At 38.4% G+C, this 19,149-nt stretch overlaps 1 protein-coding gene across 7 annotated transcripts; it reads right to left on the reverse strand.

Moving 5' to 3' along the window:
• Positions 1-3,806: 3,806 nt before the first annotated feature.
• On the reverse strand, positions 3,807-16,334 carry LOC128253200 (rap guanine nucleotide exchange factor 2). Of its 7 annotated transcripts, XM_052981427.1 has the most exons (9): positions 16,118-16,334; positions 15,987-16,042; positions 13,410-13,515; positions 13,108-13,353; positions 8,999-12,773; positions 8,743-8,892; positions 6,527-6,964; positions 6,220-6,337; positions 3,807-4,317 (listed from the first exon to the last, which is right to left on the reverse strand). In XM_052981427.1, the coding sequence occupies exons 3-8, from the start codon at positions 13,437-13,439 to the stop codon at positions 6,270-6,272; spliced, it is 4,707 nt and encodes a 1,568-aa protein (XP_052837387.1). In that variant the 5' UTR covers positions 13,440-13,515; positions 15,987-16,042; positions 16,118-16,334; the 3' UTR covers positions 3,807-4,317; positions 6,220-6,269. The 7 variants fall into 7 exon arrangements, with proteins under 7 accessions (XP_052837387.1, XP_052837386.1, XP_052837385.1 ...); XM_052981426.1 differs by lacking the exon at positions 15,987-16,042 and having other exon boundaries at positions 16,124-16,334; XM_052981425.1 differs by lacking the exon at positions 15,987-16,042.
• Between the last annotated feature and the right edge of the window lie 2,815 nt (positions 16,335-19,149).

The following is a 19,149-nucleotide window of genomic DNA, read 5'->3' on the forward strand; positions in this document are numbered from 1 at the left end:
CAACGGGTCCGGGAATTCTAAGAGTGTTAGTTTTTCAATAATAACTGATGGTTCAAGGAATCAAAAGCCTTACTGAAGTCCGTAAAAATAACATCAGTTTGATAGTTATTTTTAAAAGCGCTTTTGATGACTTAGGTAAATTCAAGAAGATTTGTGGTCGTTTACCTTTGTTTCATAAAGTCATGCTGAGTTGAAGACATTACTGAGTTGCATTGGTGCTGTAGCTGCGCGATAATAAGCTGCTCAAAATAGCTTGGGGATCGCGCTCAGTTTTGCAATACCGCGGTAGTATTTAAAAGATTCCTTCCAAACTTCAGGCATATACGAGTGTAGGAGGGATATCCGAAAAAGTTTAGATAATGGTTTACACAAAGCATCGGCACATTTTTTTATAACACAGCTTCTCCGACCACCGATACATAGAATTCACAATAAATGCTTTATGCCCAAGCTTTGAAGAAATAAAAATGCTAAGGACCACCAACTCTCTACCTCCATTTATTCGAAACACCCGGGAAATAGAATTATCAAATCTCAAGGACTACATCGATTTAAACTTGTAAGCCAGTGTAATAGCTGAAGTAAGTACTACACAAAATTTAGCTTATACAAAAAAAAAATAGAATGGCCAAACGAAAAAAGTCGCCCGCTTTTGCAGTAGCATAGAGTCGACCACCGAAGCGGCTCGACAAAAAATGATTCTATTTAAATCTCCTACCACAGGTACAGAGCGCATAAATTGGCTATAAGTTACATGCAAGCCCTTTAAATTCCTAGGACCAGATGCTTTTTTTTTCCAGAAAAACTGCAAGAGACCCTCCACATTATCTGGCTGAAGTTGTTATTTTCATTAACTGTCTACTTCTGCAACACATACCTAAGAGGTGGTTAGAAGTAAAAGTAATCTTCATCCCAAGATCAAGATGACGATGGGAAATCGTCACAAAAGATTTTAGATCAATAAGTTTCTCCTCGTTCCTACTCAAAAGCTTGTGAAGGCTAATAGACACCCCCAATATATCCTTTTCTCAAACGCACAGCATACTTACCGAAAAGGCAAATTGACTGAAACCGCACTCCATACAAAGTTGGCGACTTCAACTATGAAATCTGCTTATGCTACAAGCTTCTTCAACAGAGAAACCAATAAAGGAGGAGTACTATCCCCTCTACTATGTGTCACAGAAGTCAGCCAACTAGTCTTACTCCTGCAAAGAGAGGGCTTTAAGATAATCGCATATCCGGACGACGTAGTAATTCTAAAACAAGGTAAATTCCCAGAAAGACTCTAAAGCCTCATGGAAACATTAGGAAGAACAGAAGCTGTGAAACTGCCATTCTTGACATCGTCGAGGATATTCGGAGGGAGGTGGATGAAAGCAGAGTTACCTTTCTGGCATTACTTGACTTTTCAAAGCTTTTGACATAGTAAATTATACAATTTTATGCACCAAATTAAAAACCAATTACAAGAAATTGATTGAATAAAGAACATGGCCTAATTTAGTGATTAAAAGTATTCCCATTGAATACGTTTACAATGCAAACAATTAAGGCATTACGTTCAACAACACACTAGCATGGAAAAATCATAAAATTAAAGCAAAATTTAAAATTAAATTAAAAATATAACAAAATAGAAAAGTTACATTAAAAAAATTTTTTTTTTCATATTTTTTTGTTCCTGTGGGAGTTTAATGTTATAGTCGTCAGATTTTCATTAAATTTACATTACATTATTACATGTCGAAGAAATAAAAAAAAATTTAAAAAACAGCAACTTATAATTTTTTTCATTAGTTTTTCCTATTGTTCCTATTATGTACTACTACTACAACTCGCCATTTACTACATTTTATTTACTGTGTAATTTTTTATTAATTAACCGACTTTTGGACTTAGTCTAGATAAGCTTCCGAAAATTCTTTCACTGCAAATAGTTGTTCTTTTCCGTACACTCAATGGAATTTGTATTTATTTATTTATTCATTTTGTTGCAAAAAAAACTACGAAATTTTCGGCACGAGAGGAATGGCTTAGAATTAATCAACATTCAAGAAAGGAAGTAAACTGAAAAAAGAGTTTAAAATTTTTTTACAATGAGTTAAGTTAAACTATGCTTATTGTTTGTTGGTTTAAATGGAACTAAAGCGAACTCTTTCAATGAAGTTAAAACACTTGTTCAGTTCGTGTTGATCATAGTCGGAAAATTGTGATTTTAAGAAGAGACAAGAAAGGAAGCAAACTTCGGCAAGCCGAATTTCATATACCCTTGCAGCTATTGCAAAAATTAAATATTCTTGAAAACATTAAAATTATGATTTACATGCATTTATGTTTAAAAACATTGAAGCTTTGATGATTTGCAGCTCAGTTATTCAATAGTTTCTATGGCAGCTATATGAAATCGCTTTCCGATTTTAATAAAATTAAAACCGTAATTCTGAACTGTCAAATTATTAAAAAGTCAAAAAGATAAAAAAAAAAAAAATTACCAAATAAAAAAGCTAAATTAAAAAAATTTTTTATTTTTATATATTTATTCTTCCCATGGAAGCTTTATGTTATAGTCGTCCGATTTTGGTTAAATTTAAATCGTAATTCTGAAATATTTAATTTTATTTAAGATCAACAAAAAAATTAAAAAACCGCAAAGTTATAATTTCCAATTGTACCTATGGGAGCTATATGCTATAGTCGTCAGATTTTTATTAAATTTAAACCGTAATTCTGAAATATTTACCCATTACTAAATGTCGAAAACCTACAAAAAAAAATTAAAAAACAACAAAGTTATAATTTTTTTTCATTTATTTTCCCGATTATTCCTATGGGAGCTATATGCTTTAGTCGTCCAATCCGGCTCGTTCCGACTTATATATTACCTGCAAGAGGAAGACAACTTTTGGGAAAGTTTCATGCAGATAGCTTTAACTAGTTTGCGTAGAAACGGACGGACAGACGGACATGGCTAGATCGACTCTGCTAGTGATGCTGATCAAGAATATATATACTTTATAGGGTCGGAAACGTCTCCTTCACAGCGTTGCAAACTTCTGACTGAAATTATTATACCCTCTGCAAGGGTATAAAAAACAAGTGGAACTGTCCTTATTTAAACATCAAAATTTAGTTTGGAATGATAATTTATACTCATCGAATTACTTAGTGAACTTAGAAAAATATAAAAATAGTTAGATAATAAAGCAAAGAATGCGATTTGTATTGTTTATACAGTTTTAAGTTTATATTTTTATAAGTTCCTTCAAAGCTGTAAAACGCGAAATTTATTGTTAGTCTAACTTAAAATACAAAAAGCACAATGTATACATATTTCGGGCCTTATTTGATTTGATTTTATTTTATTTGATTTTCGCTTTATATTTTGAGCGGGAAACGAATCTCCACTTATGATTTGTATGTATATATAGAGATTTCTTGTATAGTTTGTATATTTATGTTGTATATATATTGTATATATCTATGTATATAACAGGCATTAATAATACACACATAAAAATATGTAAATCTTATTTATTACGTGTGAGAAAAATGCGATTTAAAAATGTTATATATGGTTTACTTATATGTCTTAGGTTTGTCTTTAATGGAGAAAATTGTACATTGTTCATTTATTTTTATTCTTGTGGGCTAGATCAAGGAATTGTATAATTCTTTAGACAAATATTGCATTTTTTGCCATTTTCCTTCTCTTGTTTTGTTGAGTACATAAATATAAATGTTTGGAAAAAATATTCGAAATAAATTTTTGTCTGTCTCTCTCTTTTGGGCTTAATAACTAAATATTTGGAATTGGAGCGAAGGTTATATATATATAGCGTATACAGAAGTAAAATTTACTTGTACATAAGTGTTCAAAGAAGTCAACATTTATGGAATTAACGAGAGCTTTAAGTTGATTTCATTTTGTGGTTCTTTATCGATTGTCATGATAGGCATGCAATTTTTTGTTCTGTTCTTACAATTTTAAATACCGACGAAAAGTCTTAAAATTTTAATTAGGGTCTGCTTTGAGAGTCTGCCTGCAGACGTTTTCTTTAAAGAGAAAAGGCAACTTCTACGCTGGCGATGAAAGATGAGGGTGAAAATGTGTACAAAGAATTTTGCTAAATTAAAATATAAATCGTTTACCACTAACTAAAATTAAATTTTAAAACACTAAAGCTAATCATATACTCAAAACAAATGGATTCCAGTGTTGTTTTGGCTGCTCCGAAAAAGTTATTGGGTTTGTCGTGATTAAATGCTGCCAAACGTGAAGTCGCAACCATTAACAAATTTTGGCAGCTCTATATACTGAAAAAAATACATAAATTTTATAATATATAAACACGAATTATTTAATTCGTTTCTGAACCATACGGTTTGAAACACTTTCTAGTTTTAACTTATCCTAAAAGCTTGATGGTACTACGGCCTTTTCCAATTTCCACTCGGAAGTGATTATGATCAAATAAGTTTAATAAGAACATTTTCTGCCCAAAGGTCTGATCAATTTTATACCGCTTTTTTTTATTAATGAACCTTGTGAGATTTTCTTGAACTTGAAATAAAAAAATTATTTTCATAGTTAAATTAACATGATAGAGATTGCTGAAAAATAATCCCAAAAAAATATTATTCTTTTCTCGTACTATTTCCTGGAATTCTGGCCTAAAGATTATTCAGATCAGGACCAACAGATTTGGATTTTAGATTAGAATAAAAAATATAAGGAACATCGAAAAGTATTTACAAAAATTTTGCTGGCGGGTCTGAATTTTACTGCCTAATGCCGGGAGGAAGAATTCCGTGAAAAAAGGTTTTTCAAAAGATGAAACTGGAACAGAGCCGCTTATAAGTTTGGTTAGCAACGAGAAAAAGGAATATGACCCAAAAAGAACACATAGACACCATCACTAGCCAAGTCGAGTCTCTTTTTTTCTATCCAATATAAATGTTCTTTAACCATAGCTCGCAAATAGCTGTTGACCGATTCGTAAGGTCGCAAAATAAGTGTTCTCCATTCAGACTTTGAACAAAAAGTCCGAGAGCAACCAATTGCATTGTTGGTATACAAATTTTATCCGCAGTCAACAGACGGGCAGTTTTCCCGATCTCTTTTGCTTTGCTTATTCCCGGACCGTTTGCTTTAAACTTAAATTTAAAGAGCTACCGCGTCACTTGGCTTTGTGAATTTGGCTTGAGAACAATGAAAAGACCGTTTGGGTTGACATTTTCAGTCAATCGGTCTTTTAGAAAGTGTCTCTGTGCGAGCATCACTTGTTTCTTTCATCGTGTGAAGTTTGGTAGGAGAGTGTCTCACCAAAAAGAAAAAAAACGAAGTCTACCGGTCAGAGAGCGAGCGAAGGAGGGTGATTTTTTCGGTTGTTCTCGCGAGCAAAGCGTAGTGAAAAAAACAATTATTTGCGAATTATGTTTTTAACAAACAGTGACACTGTTACTATGTTATCCAATTTTTACCGAGGTTCGTGAATTGTGGACCTTTTGACGGACAGACATACTGACGTGGATAAATCGACACTGCTAATGATCGTGATCGAAAAAAATAACACAATATAGGGGTATATATGTATGTATCTACGAGTAAGGGGTATAAAACCCTCTGAGCAATTCCATATGAAACGTGCCATAAATTGTAGGGTCTCAAATTCACAAAAAAAAAAAAAAAAAAAAAAAAAACAAACAATAAACAAAATTAAGGATGTCGATTGAGCCAAAAAGAACAATAGGTTTTACCGTTTTGTTTACCCTCTTTATTAGAAGGTAAAATGTCCAACATGTCGATATGCATTTTAAAAAAATATTTTTACGTTAAAGAAAATAAAAAAAATATATTGGTGTTCCGAAAGTGCAAGCCCTAACAACTTCGACCTTTAATCAACAATTTTCATTTTTGGAAAACTCGTTAAAATCACTTTATTACATTTTTTTAAAGAGTTCATTTTTTAAATATTTCTACAATTTTCATATATTTTTCCAACTTGTTACATTGAAATGCTCCCTTAAGCGAACGACTCTACAGTTGTCCATTTTTTCATTACGAGGTACCTTAAACTTTTATTTGGCTCTGTCAATAATTCGATATTTTCTGTCACTCTTCACATAGAATAGCCCCATGGCAAATAATACTCTTCAAAACTTATTTCGGTGTAAATTTGAGGACCTGATTGTTAAACACTATAAAGGAATACTTACAACTAATTAAATAAACATGCAGCAGTAAAAACAGCACAATTGGGTTTTTTTTACTGATTTATGGATGTCATGGGGCATATGGTACACTTGGTGCTATCCATAAAATTTGGCGGGCCCACTGTAAAAAAAAAAGATTAAAAAAGGTGGTGAAGCGACTATCTTTTAAAGATAGATTAATAAGGGAAAATACCCAAAATCCCGTTAGCGCCAATATCAGAAAAACCTGACTCGGTTCCCGCATTGCATTTGTAAGTTGCTGGATCCTGATCTGGGTCTGGTTGCATGAAGTCTGCTCAGTTCCGCTTACCATGCATGTGGTTCAAAGGCCTGCTACCAGGATTGCCTTGATGGTGACTGTAGAGACTGGCCAGAGGTGGCACATTGTACGGCGGTGGAGGCGGGGGTGGCATGACCAAGGATTGCTGTTGGTGCTGAAGCTGCTGATTTTGTTGGTTGCGTATTTGCATGTATGCCGCTGCCGTCGGTGGTGCAGAAAGCTGAATGGTTGCTGTCGGCTGTGTTGGTGGAGGTATTGGTGTGCTGGACGATGTGTTTGTGTTCTGACATAAACTGTTTAGATTTCGAGTCACTGCATTGTTTGATATTTGTTGCAGCAACCGGCAGTCGGCTGCCGTATAAACCGGCGGCGATAGTTCGTGTTGCGTGCTGCTCTGTTGCTGTCGGTAGTGCAAATGGTGGTGTTGCTGCTGATGCACGTAGCCGCTGTCACAGGACGATATGGAACCTATTGGATGTGAAAGTAGCTTAAAGAAAATGTCTCAGGTGGCTACCGCGAAATGGTTACCTTTTTTAGGATTCATTTTATGACACCACGAGGTGCGAATATGTGTGTTATGTAAGCGTGTTAATGCTTCCGTATATTAAGCCGACAACCAACCAAACCCAATTCAACCATAACAAACTATATAATGTCAAATGCAAGCAGGGAACAGAGTCTAAAGCGCAACTAGCGAAGAATATCTAATTGGCGACTAAAGGTTAAAATAAATTTATAGGGTTTCGATTGCTAAGTATGCCACTGCACTGTGCTTCGTAATCAACTTCATAAATTTTTAATAAATTTGTTTAATTTAAAAATGTAATAGTAAGGGGGATCATAAAAATTTTGCGCTTTTAGATGCTTTAAAAAAAAAACTAGTGAATATTTTTCAAATATTTTTTTTTATTGAATAGCCAACAAATTGGGGTTTATTTGTGGAAGACCACTGGTTGCCCTGGAAGGCCTTGCAGTATGTCATTTAAATGACAAAATTTTTAAAGCACATTTTCGATAATATGATACTCAATGGCTTTAAGTCGTCATTTCTCTCTGGATCGTTGGCATTCAAAGGAAAGCGGGCCCTAGGTGCCTTACCGCACCAAACAGCCACTCGTTGCGGATGCATAGGCTTCTCCAAGACTACATGCCTGTTTGCCTAAGTGCGGCAATTCTACTATTGACATAACCACCGGAGGTTGAAACGAATGAGCTTCATCTGAAAAGATGATTTTTCGATAAAAATGCTGATCTTCAAGCAAGCGCTCTTCGGCCCATTGCTCGAACCGAAAACGCATGATGTGTTTTTTTTACAAATAATCAAAAATGTAGGGCTATTCAATAAAAAAAAATATTTAAAAAATGTCAACCCGTTTTTTTATAGTTATTTTTACTCGCACCGCCATTATGTATAAATGCTAAAAAATCAAAAAAAAAAAAAATAAAACAATGTAATGATCAGGATCATCCGGTTCCGAAATTGTACAAAAATAACAAATTGGTTAACTGATAAGGCCAGTTATAAGGGTCTCTTCAAAGGCAACAAAATGTAACTAATTTAGGCCTACCGTTCCCCTGACAGATATTGCAAAAGTTTTTCTAGCTTTTAAGCTGAGCCTTCCAACGGTATAGAAAGAAATCATGCTACTAAGGAACATATATACAAGGTGGGCCAAAAGAAGTCAGCCGAATGCATTTTTTCTAAATAGAGAGATGATATTAGCCAAATGGGTCTGTCATAATTGATTGACGAGGTAGACGAATTTTTGTACAAAATCATAACGAGCGATGAGGCTTATTACCACCTCAGAGGCTACGTGAACAACCTTCATAATCGTCTTTTTTTTAGTACACCGTGCGCGTTATAGGACCATTTTAACAGAGTTTTTTCTGGCGCAATTGGGCGAATTAGGACTGGATGAAATGTGGTTCCGTTCCAGATTTCTTTTTGTGGTATTTTTAAAAAAACATAATCAAAAAACAGAACCAAAGTTTTTTATTAAGAAAAAAAAGGAGAGCTAAACACCTTTCACTTTATACTTTTTATCAAAATTATAATACCCTTGAGGAGGTATACAAAAATTATACTAAACAAAAAAAAAATTTAAGATTCAACAAAACACTTTATCCGTATCCTAGAATTATTTTTCAAATTTAAAGTACAAGCATACTTAGCATCCGGTTTTAAAAGCCCTTAAAACATTTTTTTTAGTTTATAACTACGGTCATGATAAAAGGGCACTCACCGGAAGTTACGGATTTGCGCAGTGGTAAATCGCGAAAAGTAGTTACACTACTGCTCTCAAGAGAGAGATCAACCGATGGTAAAGGCGGGGGCGGAGCTGGAGTATCCGAGTGCGATCGTTCGTGGATGGCACGTGTGGGCATTATGTTGCCTGCAATCGAGATTAAAACAAAAACCGAAAATCGATTAGACAAACAGGCTACAACATGTCCATACAATACAAGTTTTTTCAAAATAAAATTGTTTTATCCTCCTACCTCCCGATGCCAGACGTCGATGGGAGCAGGGACTAGGACTCGGCGTGCACTGAACATTGGGTACTACACCTGCCGCCGGCGAAGTAGCTACTCCACCAGCCGATGGTGTGCTGAAACCATGTGCGGCATGCATGTGATGTAACGGCGGAATTACACCAGGCACAGCGGATCCGTGGCGTGTTACGAACGGCTGGTGTGGCCGGATCTTGGAAGACTCTGACAGCGATAGCATCTTCTTGACTGCCTGAGGCGAAGCTGTGCCAAACTTGGGCCCGTTGTTGTGAACATGTCGCCGCTGATAATCGCTGGTGGAACTAGTTGAACTGGTAGTCGAAAGGGTGGGCGAACTTGGGTGCCTTTTGCGACACGAAAGAGAGGAATTCGGTGCCGAGCTAGAGCTGGTATGCGAGTAGATGCTCAGTTGGTCGCCGGCATTGAGGCTGGAACTGCCAGCACCCCCTCCACTAGAGCTTCCACCGCCACCGCCACTGATGCTGCCCCCACCTCCGCTACGGTGCGATGTGTTGCCGTGCGATATACTGCCCGAGTAGGTTGATCCCTGTGCCGGTTCGCACTCCAACGAAAATTTGTGCAAAAGATCCTCGTCGCTGAGTATTTTAAGGCTATTAAGGTACGCCTTTACTCGACGCACCATCTGCGCTTCCTCAAACATTTTTTTGGGGTTGGGCGCCGCCGCTGACTTCTTGCGCCGCTTAATAGTTGCCTGGCCAGCGTTGGCCGCGATTACTGTGCCGGCGGCTGCGTTGCTCTGTGACGCAGACATTTGATTAAGCGAGAAAAGGGCGTTTGAGGGAGACTGTCCCTTGAGTTCAAGGATAGACAGCAGATCGTAGGGTGAACTACACATATGAGTCAGTAGGCGTACCTCCTTGGCAAGCATACGAAGCTTCTCAAAGTTGATTAGGCCGTCCACTCTCGTATCATTGCCCAAGTGGATAAAAGTAAGATCCTTTTTTACAATTGGATAAAACGGAATGATGGGATGCTGAGCCAGCAGTTCGGCGGACACTAATTGCCGATACTTGCTCATGTTGCGCGAAGGGTCCATTAAATCTTGAAGGTCGTTGAATAACCTCTGGTACTTGGAAGGCAGCTTTTCCCACGTTAAACGCAGTCGCGACACAGCTCCGTGCCCCAGGCCGGAGACGATAGCAAACATGGAATTGAAGTTACGACACTCTTTGCAGTGGCGCGCAATTTTTATGAACTGTTTTACTATTTTCATGCGACGGACGATGTTGTGCTCGGCGCAAATTTCACCCACCACCCAAAACATTTCGCGATTGACGAGCTCAGCAAATTTGCTGAGCATGGGCACCCCGTAGCGAGAGCGTATTTCAAACAATTCGTCCACATATTCGGTAGACTCAATCTGGCGAAAGTTGGCAAAGTCCTGAAGGGTGAGTTGAATGGCCAGCTCGTATGCATTCAGCTGCAGGAAGTGCACACTTGACTCGCGTACTAACTCCAAGGCTAGTTCGTCTGGAACTAGTGGTTCGGTACTATCATTCAGCTTAAGGTAGTAGCGCGCCGCAAAGCTTATTCGCTCTGCCAGATTCTGCAGCTGATCGGGAAGCCGACGCTGCTTTACCATCCCTCCATCGCCTACACTCACTTCACAAAGAGAGAAATTTGAGCTAGGATCGTGGATTCCAAACTCCTGCAGTGTCAGCATTACCACCTCGTGAGCCGTCGTCTCCTTGTAGATAAGCACATATTTGTACGTTTGGTCTGCCTTATACACTTTTAACACGTGGTCCGGGTAGTCAGGCAGGTGTGACTGCATCGAGTTTGTCGTTAGGGTACTGGCTGCTGATGGCCGGTGAACGTGTGCGCCCAGAAAGTTTGCCTGCAGCCTTCCGTCACCACTTCCTCCCGCTTCACTGCCTCCTTCATAGTTGAGACTGGTTAAATCAGGATTTGATTGCGACTGGTAAAGACGGCCACTGCCACTGACTGTACAGCCATTAATTGAAGACTGAGTAGAGCTGCTACACGAGGTGACCGTAGAGAGCTTTGACTTGGGCTCATTGAGCAGCGTGTCCGATGAATCGTTAAGGCTGCTTCCGTGATGGTGTTTATTGAGCAAATTCATCTTTGCCAGCGCCTTTTGCAATCGCCGCTTGGGCGCCAAAGTCATAAAACCTCCTTTTGTGTCTTGCTGATCCGAATTAGAGTTGGACCATGAGCTCTTTTTAGCGGAGCTGTTGTTAACGCTTTGTAGGAGCTGCTGCATAAAGTTGGAGGCCATGTTACCGCTTCCACTCACTGGCGGTGTTTGCGGGGGCGCGCAATCCGGCTGGTCGAGTAGCATATCTACAGAACTTAGGCGCACCATATGCGCCCGATTCGAGGCGTTGACGGTGGACAATTCATCGGTAGTGCTATCAGAGCGACCGTGCAACTTAGCAATGTCATTAGCGCAAATGCGGCGTGGACTTCTTAGGCATTTAAAAGTGACGTTGCCTGCAGAGATACTTCCGGATCCAGCGGATCCACCGCCATGCTCAAGGGCCTGCAAAATCTCCTTGAAACCAAGGAGGTTGCTTTTTACGCTGATGCTCAAATGGGTGGTGCCCGTAAGGATCTCGATGGCTCGCTTGCTAGTCACATGGTCTAGTGACTGTCCATTTACTTCGTGAATCTGGTCACCTCGCTTGAGTCCCACCTCCTGTGCCTTTGAATCCGGTTCAACGTGCGAAATATAAATGCCCACGGCTGCGTTTCCGGTGGCTACGGCTACTCCTCTAAGCTCATAGCCACCTACGATGCTGAATTTAAGCGGCTCGTCACGCGAAGATCGAGTGAGGGTGGAGCTGCGCATTCGGGCTTTGGCGGCACACGCAATGTGCAAAAGACGCAGTTGGCTTAACAATTTTTTTTTCTCAAGCAGTGCCTCAAAGACTTCTAGGAACTCCATCATCTCATGGTCTGCTTCAAAATCCGTGAAGTGATTGTTAACCCAGAGGAGCACCACGCGCGTAACGCGATCTCGCAGTTCTTGAGTCTTGTGGGCGTCCATTTGCTCTAGATCGAACCAATGCAGCAACTTGCTGGTCACCTCTTTCGGGTTATGAATAAAGATGCGATGTGTAAGCAAAAAGTCCTCCACATAGGTTGGGTCTGTCATTGAGTTTTCTTCGACCAGCTGTTGAAGCAGCCGCTCCGGAGTGCCGCGGATAACGACGTGGCCGCGTTTCATGTTTAACGAAGCCAAAGCATTCGTTGACGATCCGCCACCGCCAGGACAATCGGTGCTACCGCCTCCAATGGATCTTAGCTCCGTGACCATGACCACGGCCCCATTCTCGTCCTCATGCCGCCGTGTATTTTCCTCGCCTTGATGCTGAATACGGTAGTAGTCCGTTTGCGTGATACACACAAATTGGCAGTCATCGCACTTGGTCCGCATCACACCTCGGTGGTAAAGCTTGTCCATAGTTGGAAGGATACCGAAACAGTCTCCCATCTGCAGCTCTTCCCGGCTGCCGTTCGCATGTTCGATCTCCACGGCCCCGTTTATGAGCACCGACCATGAGTCCAGTTCTTCACCATCTGACATAACTACGGTTCCGGCCTTGTCCACCACGGCGAACACCATCACTGAACAGAGTGCTCGTCGTACTGCCAGTGTGATGTTAGTGAAAGCTTTTAAGCCCTGCGTGAACTCAAGCAGCACTTCCACGTCCTCTTCGCTACGCTCCGCCGGATCCTTCTCCAGGCAGTCCCGCACTGCATCTCGAACAGTTAGACTCTAAATCAGTGCAAAGAAATACAAGAGGTGTTCAAATAAAATAAAATGTATATATTTTTTTTGCGCAATGGGTCATCTATACTGAATTTCAAACCAAAGCAAGTTTAACGCCTAAATGGACTTTTTACATACATATTAACTATTCTTCTAAAAAACACGTTAATTTTGGAGCAATGGTCAAGATATGGATCGCCAATAAATGAATTTGTACTCTGAATTTAACAAAATAGAAACACAAAAAAACTTTCTTAAGTAATAACAAAAATATGTAACACATATATGTAAAATGCGCATTATTCCCGAAAATTATAGATGTCTAACCATCAATACTTACATCCATGCTCTCTGCCAGATCCTCCTCGTCAGAGTCTACGACGGACTCCACCAAGCCTGATAGGTCAATCTCCTCGGCCTCCATTGAAGAGGCATAGTTTGAGGCCATTGTATCGCTACCGCTGTATGCCGAACTGGTGTCACTGGAGTGCGATCCCCGGTTGCATTTTTGGTGCAATTCTGGTCGGTTGATTGCCGGAAAGCTGCCCACCGCCGCTCCTGTGCTGGCTATGCTTGTGGGTGGATACTGTAGAAAGATAAATTGTATTAAAGACCAATAAAAAAAAGTCTGAGCGCACTCACATGATGTTTGATATGGTGATACGGATCCATGAGGCGAAGCTTTTGCTGTGAATTTTGCCTACTACTGCCAGCCTCACCCCGTCAGATTTATGTTATGTACTTTTAACTGAAAGAGTCAAGAAAAGACATAAGTCCACATCAGAAGTGAGTAGTTTATCTGAAGATTTAATTGGAGAGCTAAGATGAAACAAAAGAATACATTATAATATTGGACAGAAGTCAAGTTGTTTCTATTAAGTATATACATTTCTAAACAACATTACTAGACTAGACCAGTGTTGATATAGCCATGTCCATTTGTCCGTTTGTTTATGTTTCGGTTTCGAGCTTAGATTTAAAGATAGACTCTTAAAACTTACGTAAATCACTATTTTTTTTGTAATATGTGATATTAATAATTTTTCGTGACCATCCCTTGAGTGTTATCAAATCGTAGAACTATACACTTGTGCTGACAAACAAAACGTTTTCCAGGATAAAACTGTAATAACCGATAAATAACGTAAGCGAACTTTAGTCTGCAAACTTTAGTCTTGCGACCAAGATTACCTTCTTGGTCTCGCATTTCGGTTGTGACTAATGAGTCGACGTCGCACTGTTAAGTTACTTAAATCTTAATCTTAAATCCTTTTTTATCATTTTAGACGATGCAAAGGACTTGCGCTTGCTGTACCGGACAATCAGTGTATCCTCCAAAATAATTGTTTTACGCTCACGACCTAGATTTTCTTCTTTTTCTCATAGTGTATAGCATTGAATACCATAGTAGTACTACATCCAACAGTTTTTTCAATATCTTTATATGTTTTTCCTTGGTTTCTAACGCTGAAACAGATTTTTTTTATTCGACTGAGCCCTGCTACCCAGCGGCGAAATGCATTGCTGTAAGCCCAAAAGTAATGGATTACATTTGCTGTTTTAAGTCAGCAAAGTTGTAATCGATGCTCACACGACTTCTTTATTATGTTTTTTCTTCCGTCGCTGCGGAACTCCAAAAATAAGTAAATTGCTTTAGGTCAGGTTAAAGGAGTTGTGGCCCAGTGGCTAGAAAGTCCACAGTAAAAATTAGATCCACGTTCGATTCTTAATTGGGGAAACAATATTTTTACGTTTTTTTTATTTGTATATTGAATTGTATTCGGACCCGAAAGCGATTCGGCTCCCTCCTGCTTTCCCTATTACTAGTAAAGCAGATTGTATGGTTGAATGGCAATGTAGTCCAGGTGGTAATCTATTCTCTCCTTATTAGTGAAGGTAAAATAATTCATTCATAATCGATTTCGTGTATAAAAGCTAAAAATTCTAGTTATGCCTAACTTTGTACCATCAAATAAATACTTTGAGATATTGCAGGTACCTCTTTTTGAGCGATATCTTTTTATTCGGAACTCTTAACAAATTCAACTTAGACGATTTTATGTTTGTATTATATTTCTACAAAAATAGAAGTTTTAGGATATGAAAACAATTTTTAAATTTGACGCACAAAGCTCTTAAAGATTTGAATTCTTTCGCCAAAACAAATCAAAACTATTGTCAGTTTTTTTTGCCTATTATTTTATATTTTGGTCTGCAGGTTTCTTTTGTGGCCCTTACTAACACACTTTCATTATCTGCAACACAAACACAATGCTGCCAATAGATGAGAGATGTCCACACAATTACAATGACATGTAAACTTGCAATTGTGTGCGTTAAACCGAAGACGCTTGCCAAAGCCACACGACCGTTTACACTGTCGGTGTCGGCAGCGGGCCGGCAGAATAAATCGCAGACTAGCGACTCGTGCATGTGGACACCACTGCAATAGATTAAGTCAAAGAAAAACAAGCTGAAGAAACATTCCCATGCATTTGAGACTGCGCTGAGGTAGCGGCAACAGTGCGTGGGAGGCAAAGCTGCTACTCTTCGTGAGCAGTGTTGCAAGCTCTAGCTTTAGCTTATAATCGCTTAATTTTGTAAAATGTAGATAAAAAGGAGAAGCAACAACTATAATTTAACATTTAAGACATTCGTTCGTAATTAGGCCCATAAGAAAACATTAAAAATCTAAGGTATGTGAAAACCTATTGTAAGTCCTCTTAATATTTTTTATGAAATTCATTAAATTAAATTCATATTCAAACATCCTAAGCTTTAGATTATATATAGAGTAATGTCAAAGTTCGCAAAATATTGGAGGCACATGCATTTTTTTACAAAATTTCGGCCGATTGGTAGCTTTCTAATGATAGCTAAAATTCGCTTCAAAATAGCTAAATTGTCAACACTGCACGTGAGCGTGAGCATTTGCTGGTGTGTGTTTGTAAGGCAAGCAACACAAAAATAATAATAAAATGAATTGAAAATTGTAGGCGACGACTTCCGTTCGCTGGATAAGCGATTTACAATAAAAAGATCGTTGCAAAATTAAAGTAAATAATACACACTTGCACTTGGAAGCGTCCACATAGGCACATGGACAATAGCATCACACACAGACATCAAATATGGGCGTGTTTGTACAGTTGAATGGTTTTGAGGGCCTTTAAGCCTCTGGGCACTGCTTATGTGGGTGCAATTGCTAATTATACGCACTTTTAAAAGCTGGCGCAACGTAGGCAAGTAGTTTCCCCGCTGCTTTTTTGCGCTCTCTTTTGCATACAGATTTTCGGGCAGCGTGTATGTATTAGTATTGGGCTGCGCATTGTTGGAATTTTTTTACTCACACGCACATTTTGACGAGGAAAATTCGATTGTGCTCGGCCACTTTTCCGTTATTTTCCGCTTTCAGCTCTGCGGCTGAGTGCTCTTTTTTGTAATTGCATTTGAAGTATTGCTATTTTGATTTGAGGACGCTTGTCTAATTTAAAAAAATAAAGTCGCTGAAAACTAAAAGTCCGACGCGTCTTTTTGTGATAAATTAGAGGTGGGGAAACATCGATGTTTTCAAAACATCAGTCTTATCGATGTTTGGCAGAAGTCATCGATGTTAATCCATCTCCAAAGCATAATTTTTACATTTCTGTTAAAAATCATCAAGAAATAAATTTCCTAATATTACTGTTAAAAAAATTTAGATAACATTTCTGTTAAACGGGTTCTTTTGTTCCTTGGTTAAATAACATACAGTGGTGCCCATATATCGTAATAACTTTTTGAACATATTTATTTCGGCCTGGAAATTTAACATTTTGAAACACTGTTGTTTAAGCAGCTGACCACAAGAAAAAAATGACAAGTGGGAATTCGTGGGTATCAAAAATTGACTAAATGTCAAACAGGAGTATTGCGCTCTGCTCATATACTTAAGCCACCTTGAGCTAAAATCGTCAAACTTGTGTTTTTTTCCGGTAAAGTTGTGCTAGAATATTCCAAAAAAAAAAAACCCAAGTATTCTACTAATTTGTAATAGCGTATTTCCACAGAGATCCATCCATCCGTTGAAGGGATGGTCCATAAGGTTTTGCCGTTTTAAAAACTTCCCAGTAAGTCCGCCGTTAAAATATGACGGACTTTGACGGACAATTTATGCGATAGTTAGCCGATGTTTCTGCGTTGAAACTTTCTTTCCACGCAGTCCATCCCTGAAAAACCGTTGGGATTTTTGAAAAAAGTGAAACTCCGGTTTCTACAGAGCAAATCCCCCTTCAACCTTCCGATTTCTGCTGATCTGAACAGCCGTAGCTCATCAAAACATAAACAAAGATGGTTGACCTATTGACTTTGTTTACGCTTTGACGACGTTTTTGACTTCGACGCAAATCAGAGGTCAAATGGTGGCAGATTATGGCGCTCACCGCTAGTATATATATTCTTATTAACAATTTAACTGGATAATTTGCCACTTGTCTGGTTTTTTCAACAGGACAACGACACGAAACACTCCAGCAAGATAGTCAAGTCGTGGCTTAATTAAGAGGTAATCAATGTTTTGCAATGGCCACCGCAGAGCCCCGACTTGAGTCCTATAGAGAACTTGTGGGGAATTCTTAAACAAGTCGTTGGCCAAAAAAAAACAAAAAAGCGATTTGTGACGAATTTTGCAAGAAGAGTGGAAGAAAATCACCCCTCAACAGTGCGCACATGTTGTGGATTCAATGCCTAAGCGTTGCTTCGCTGTTTTTAAGCAGAAAGGTCACCCCACTCAATATTTAAGTAAATTTATTAAAAGTATTAGGAATATTGAGCAAATTTTAACTCTTTCAAACATTTTTTCCCTTGTGGCTTAAGTATGTGAGCAGGGCATTTAGGAGATGGTCTCTGATTTTTTAATATTTTTGTTGAATATATATTTTTATAATTTATTCTTCTATTAGAAAAAAGCTATATAGAACTAATGTGACACAAAAAATTGGAGCTGTGAAATAAAAACTTTTCTTCATTTTCGCTTAAATTCTTGGTTGAAGTCTTGTGGCTTAAGTATATGAGCACCACTGTACTATTTCCAATGATTTTTTTAGTATAATATATATAATATTTTATTTAAACTTGGTTTTGTTCAAAATATACATACATGTTTAATAAAGATTCGATATTTGGCCATTACGACGCCACTTCCAAGAGTCCCTTGAAAATAGGTCTTTTCTGAAGAAAAAATTATATACATGTTTTAGACCCTAAACTAGGTATTAAACGAAGTAAAAAGTACTAAATGAAAATTTTATTTTTGACAGACATGTTTACAAAAAAATTCGAAATTCTTTTAAATAGTAATAACTAAAGTTGCAAAAAATAGGAAAACAAAGCTGTATCTTCAAAACTATAAATGTTATAGAACTTAATCAGAAACCCTTACCTCCAAATTGGCGTCCGCAACGAGCTCATCATGAAGCAAAGTGAAAATAACAATATCTTTTCAGTGTGACGCAACCAAGGTGTTAAGAGAAGTCCTTCTGGCTGAAGTACGAAAACATATCAGAAAGTACTCGTTCATGTTAGTTCGCTAGTTCATGCTTAACAGAGTCTGCACACGACCGCTTAAAGGAGATGTAGCTAAAAAGTTGAAGCGACCCATTCACACAGGCATCCGCTGACGCAAAAACAGCTGAACAGCCTACTAGAAATAAACAAACCTAAAAAGAAGAAGAGAACACAAAATTCAATTATCCTGCAACAAAATGGATATTAACACAAAACTAAATACAATTTGGACATTCGGTGGAAAATTTTTCCTCTGCTAATGATTTTTCCACTGATGTTGGCCTGTGATGGATGTTATGGTGGCCACCCGATCCATTAATTTCTGCTTAATTTTTTGCGCGATAATTGTAGGTCGTCCACCTTTTTTGCCCCGCAGGTCAAATGGAAATCAATACCGCCCTACTCTTTCATATTAATTACATTCAAGACGTTGACCTCAAACCTTAAAACCGCCGACTTGGCAAAATGCATCTCCATCTCCAAAAAATCGCAAAAATCATCTTAATACTCTAAAAATCCTGGATCACAACAGAATTACCGAATACTACTCGCAGTTGTACCGCCTTTATCCCCGTCTCTTTCAAGCACAGGTATCTTTTATAGCCTAGTACTTAGATCAACGAAATCCGTTCGTCAGCTATGAGCGAGAGCGAGTGGCAAGTAACCGGTACACAGATCGACGAAAAAATACCAGAAAATTTTAAAGCGCTTTTAGATTTCTCTGGGTGAACGTACGCCAGGATCGGATCAAAAAATATACGGCAAAACACGAAAAACTCAGCAAAACGCACTATAATAGTACAAAATATTCCCCATCCGTTTATATATCCCTTCTGTT

The sequence above is a fragment of the Drosophila gunungcola genome (assembly GCF_025200985.1).
Source record: "Drosophila gunungcola strain Sukarami chromosome 2L unlocalized genomic scaffold, Dgunungcola_SK_2 000007F, whole genome shotgun sequence".
Taxonomy (NCBI): Eukaryota; Metazoa; Arthropoda; class Insecta; order Diptera; family Drosophilidae; genus Drosophila; species Drosophila gunungcola.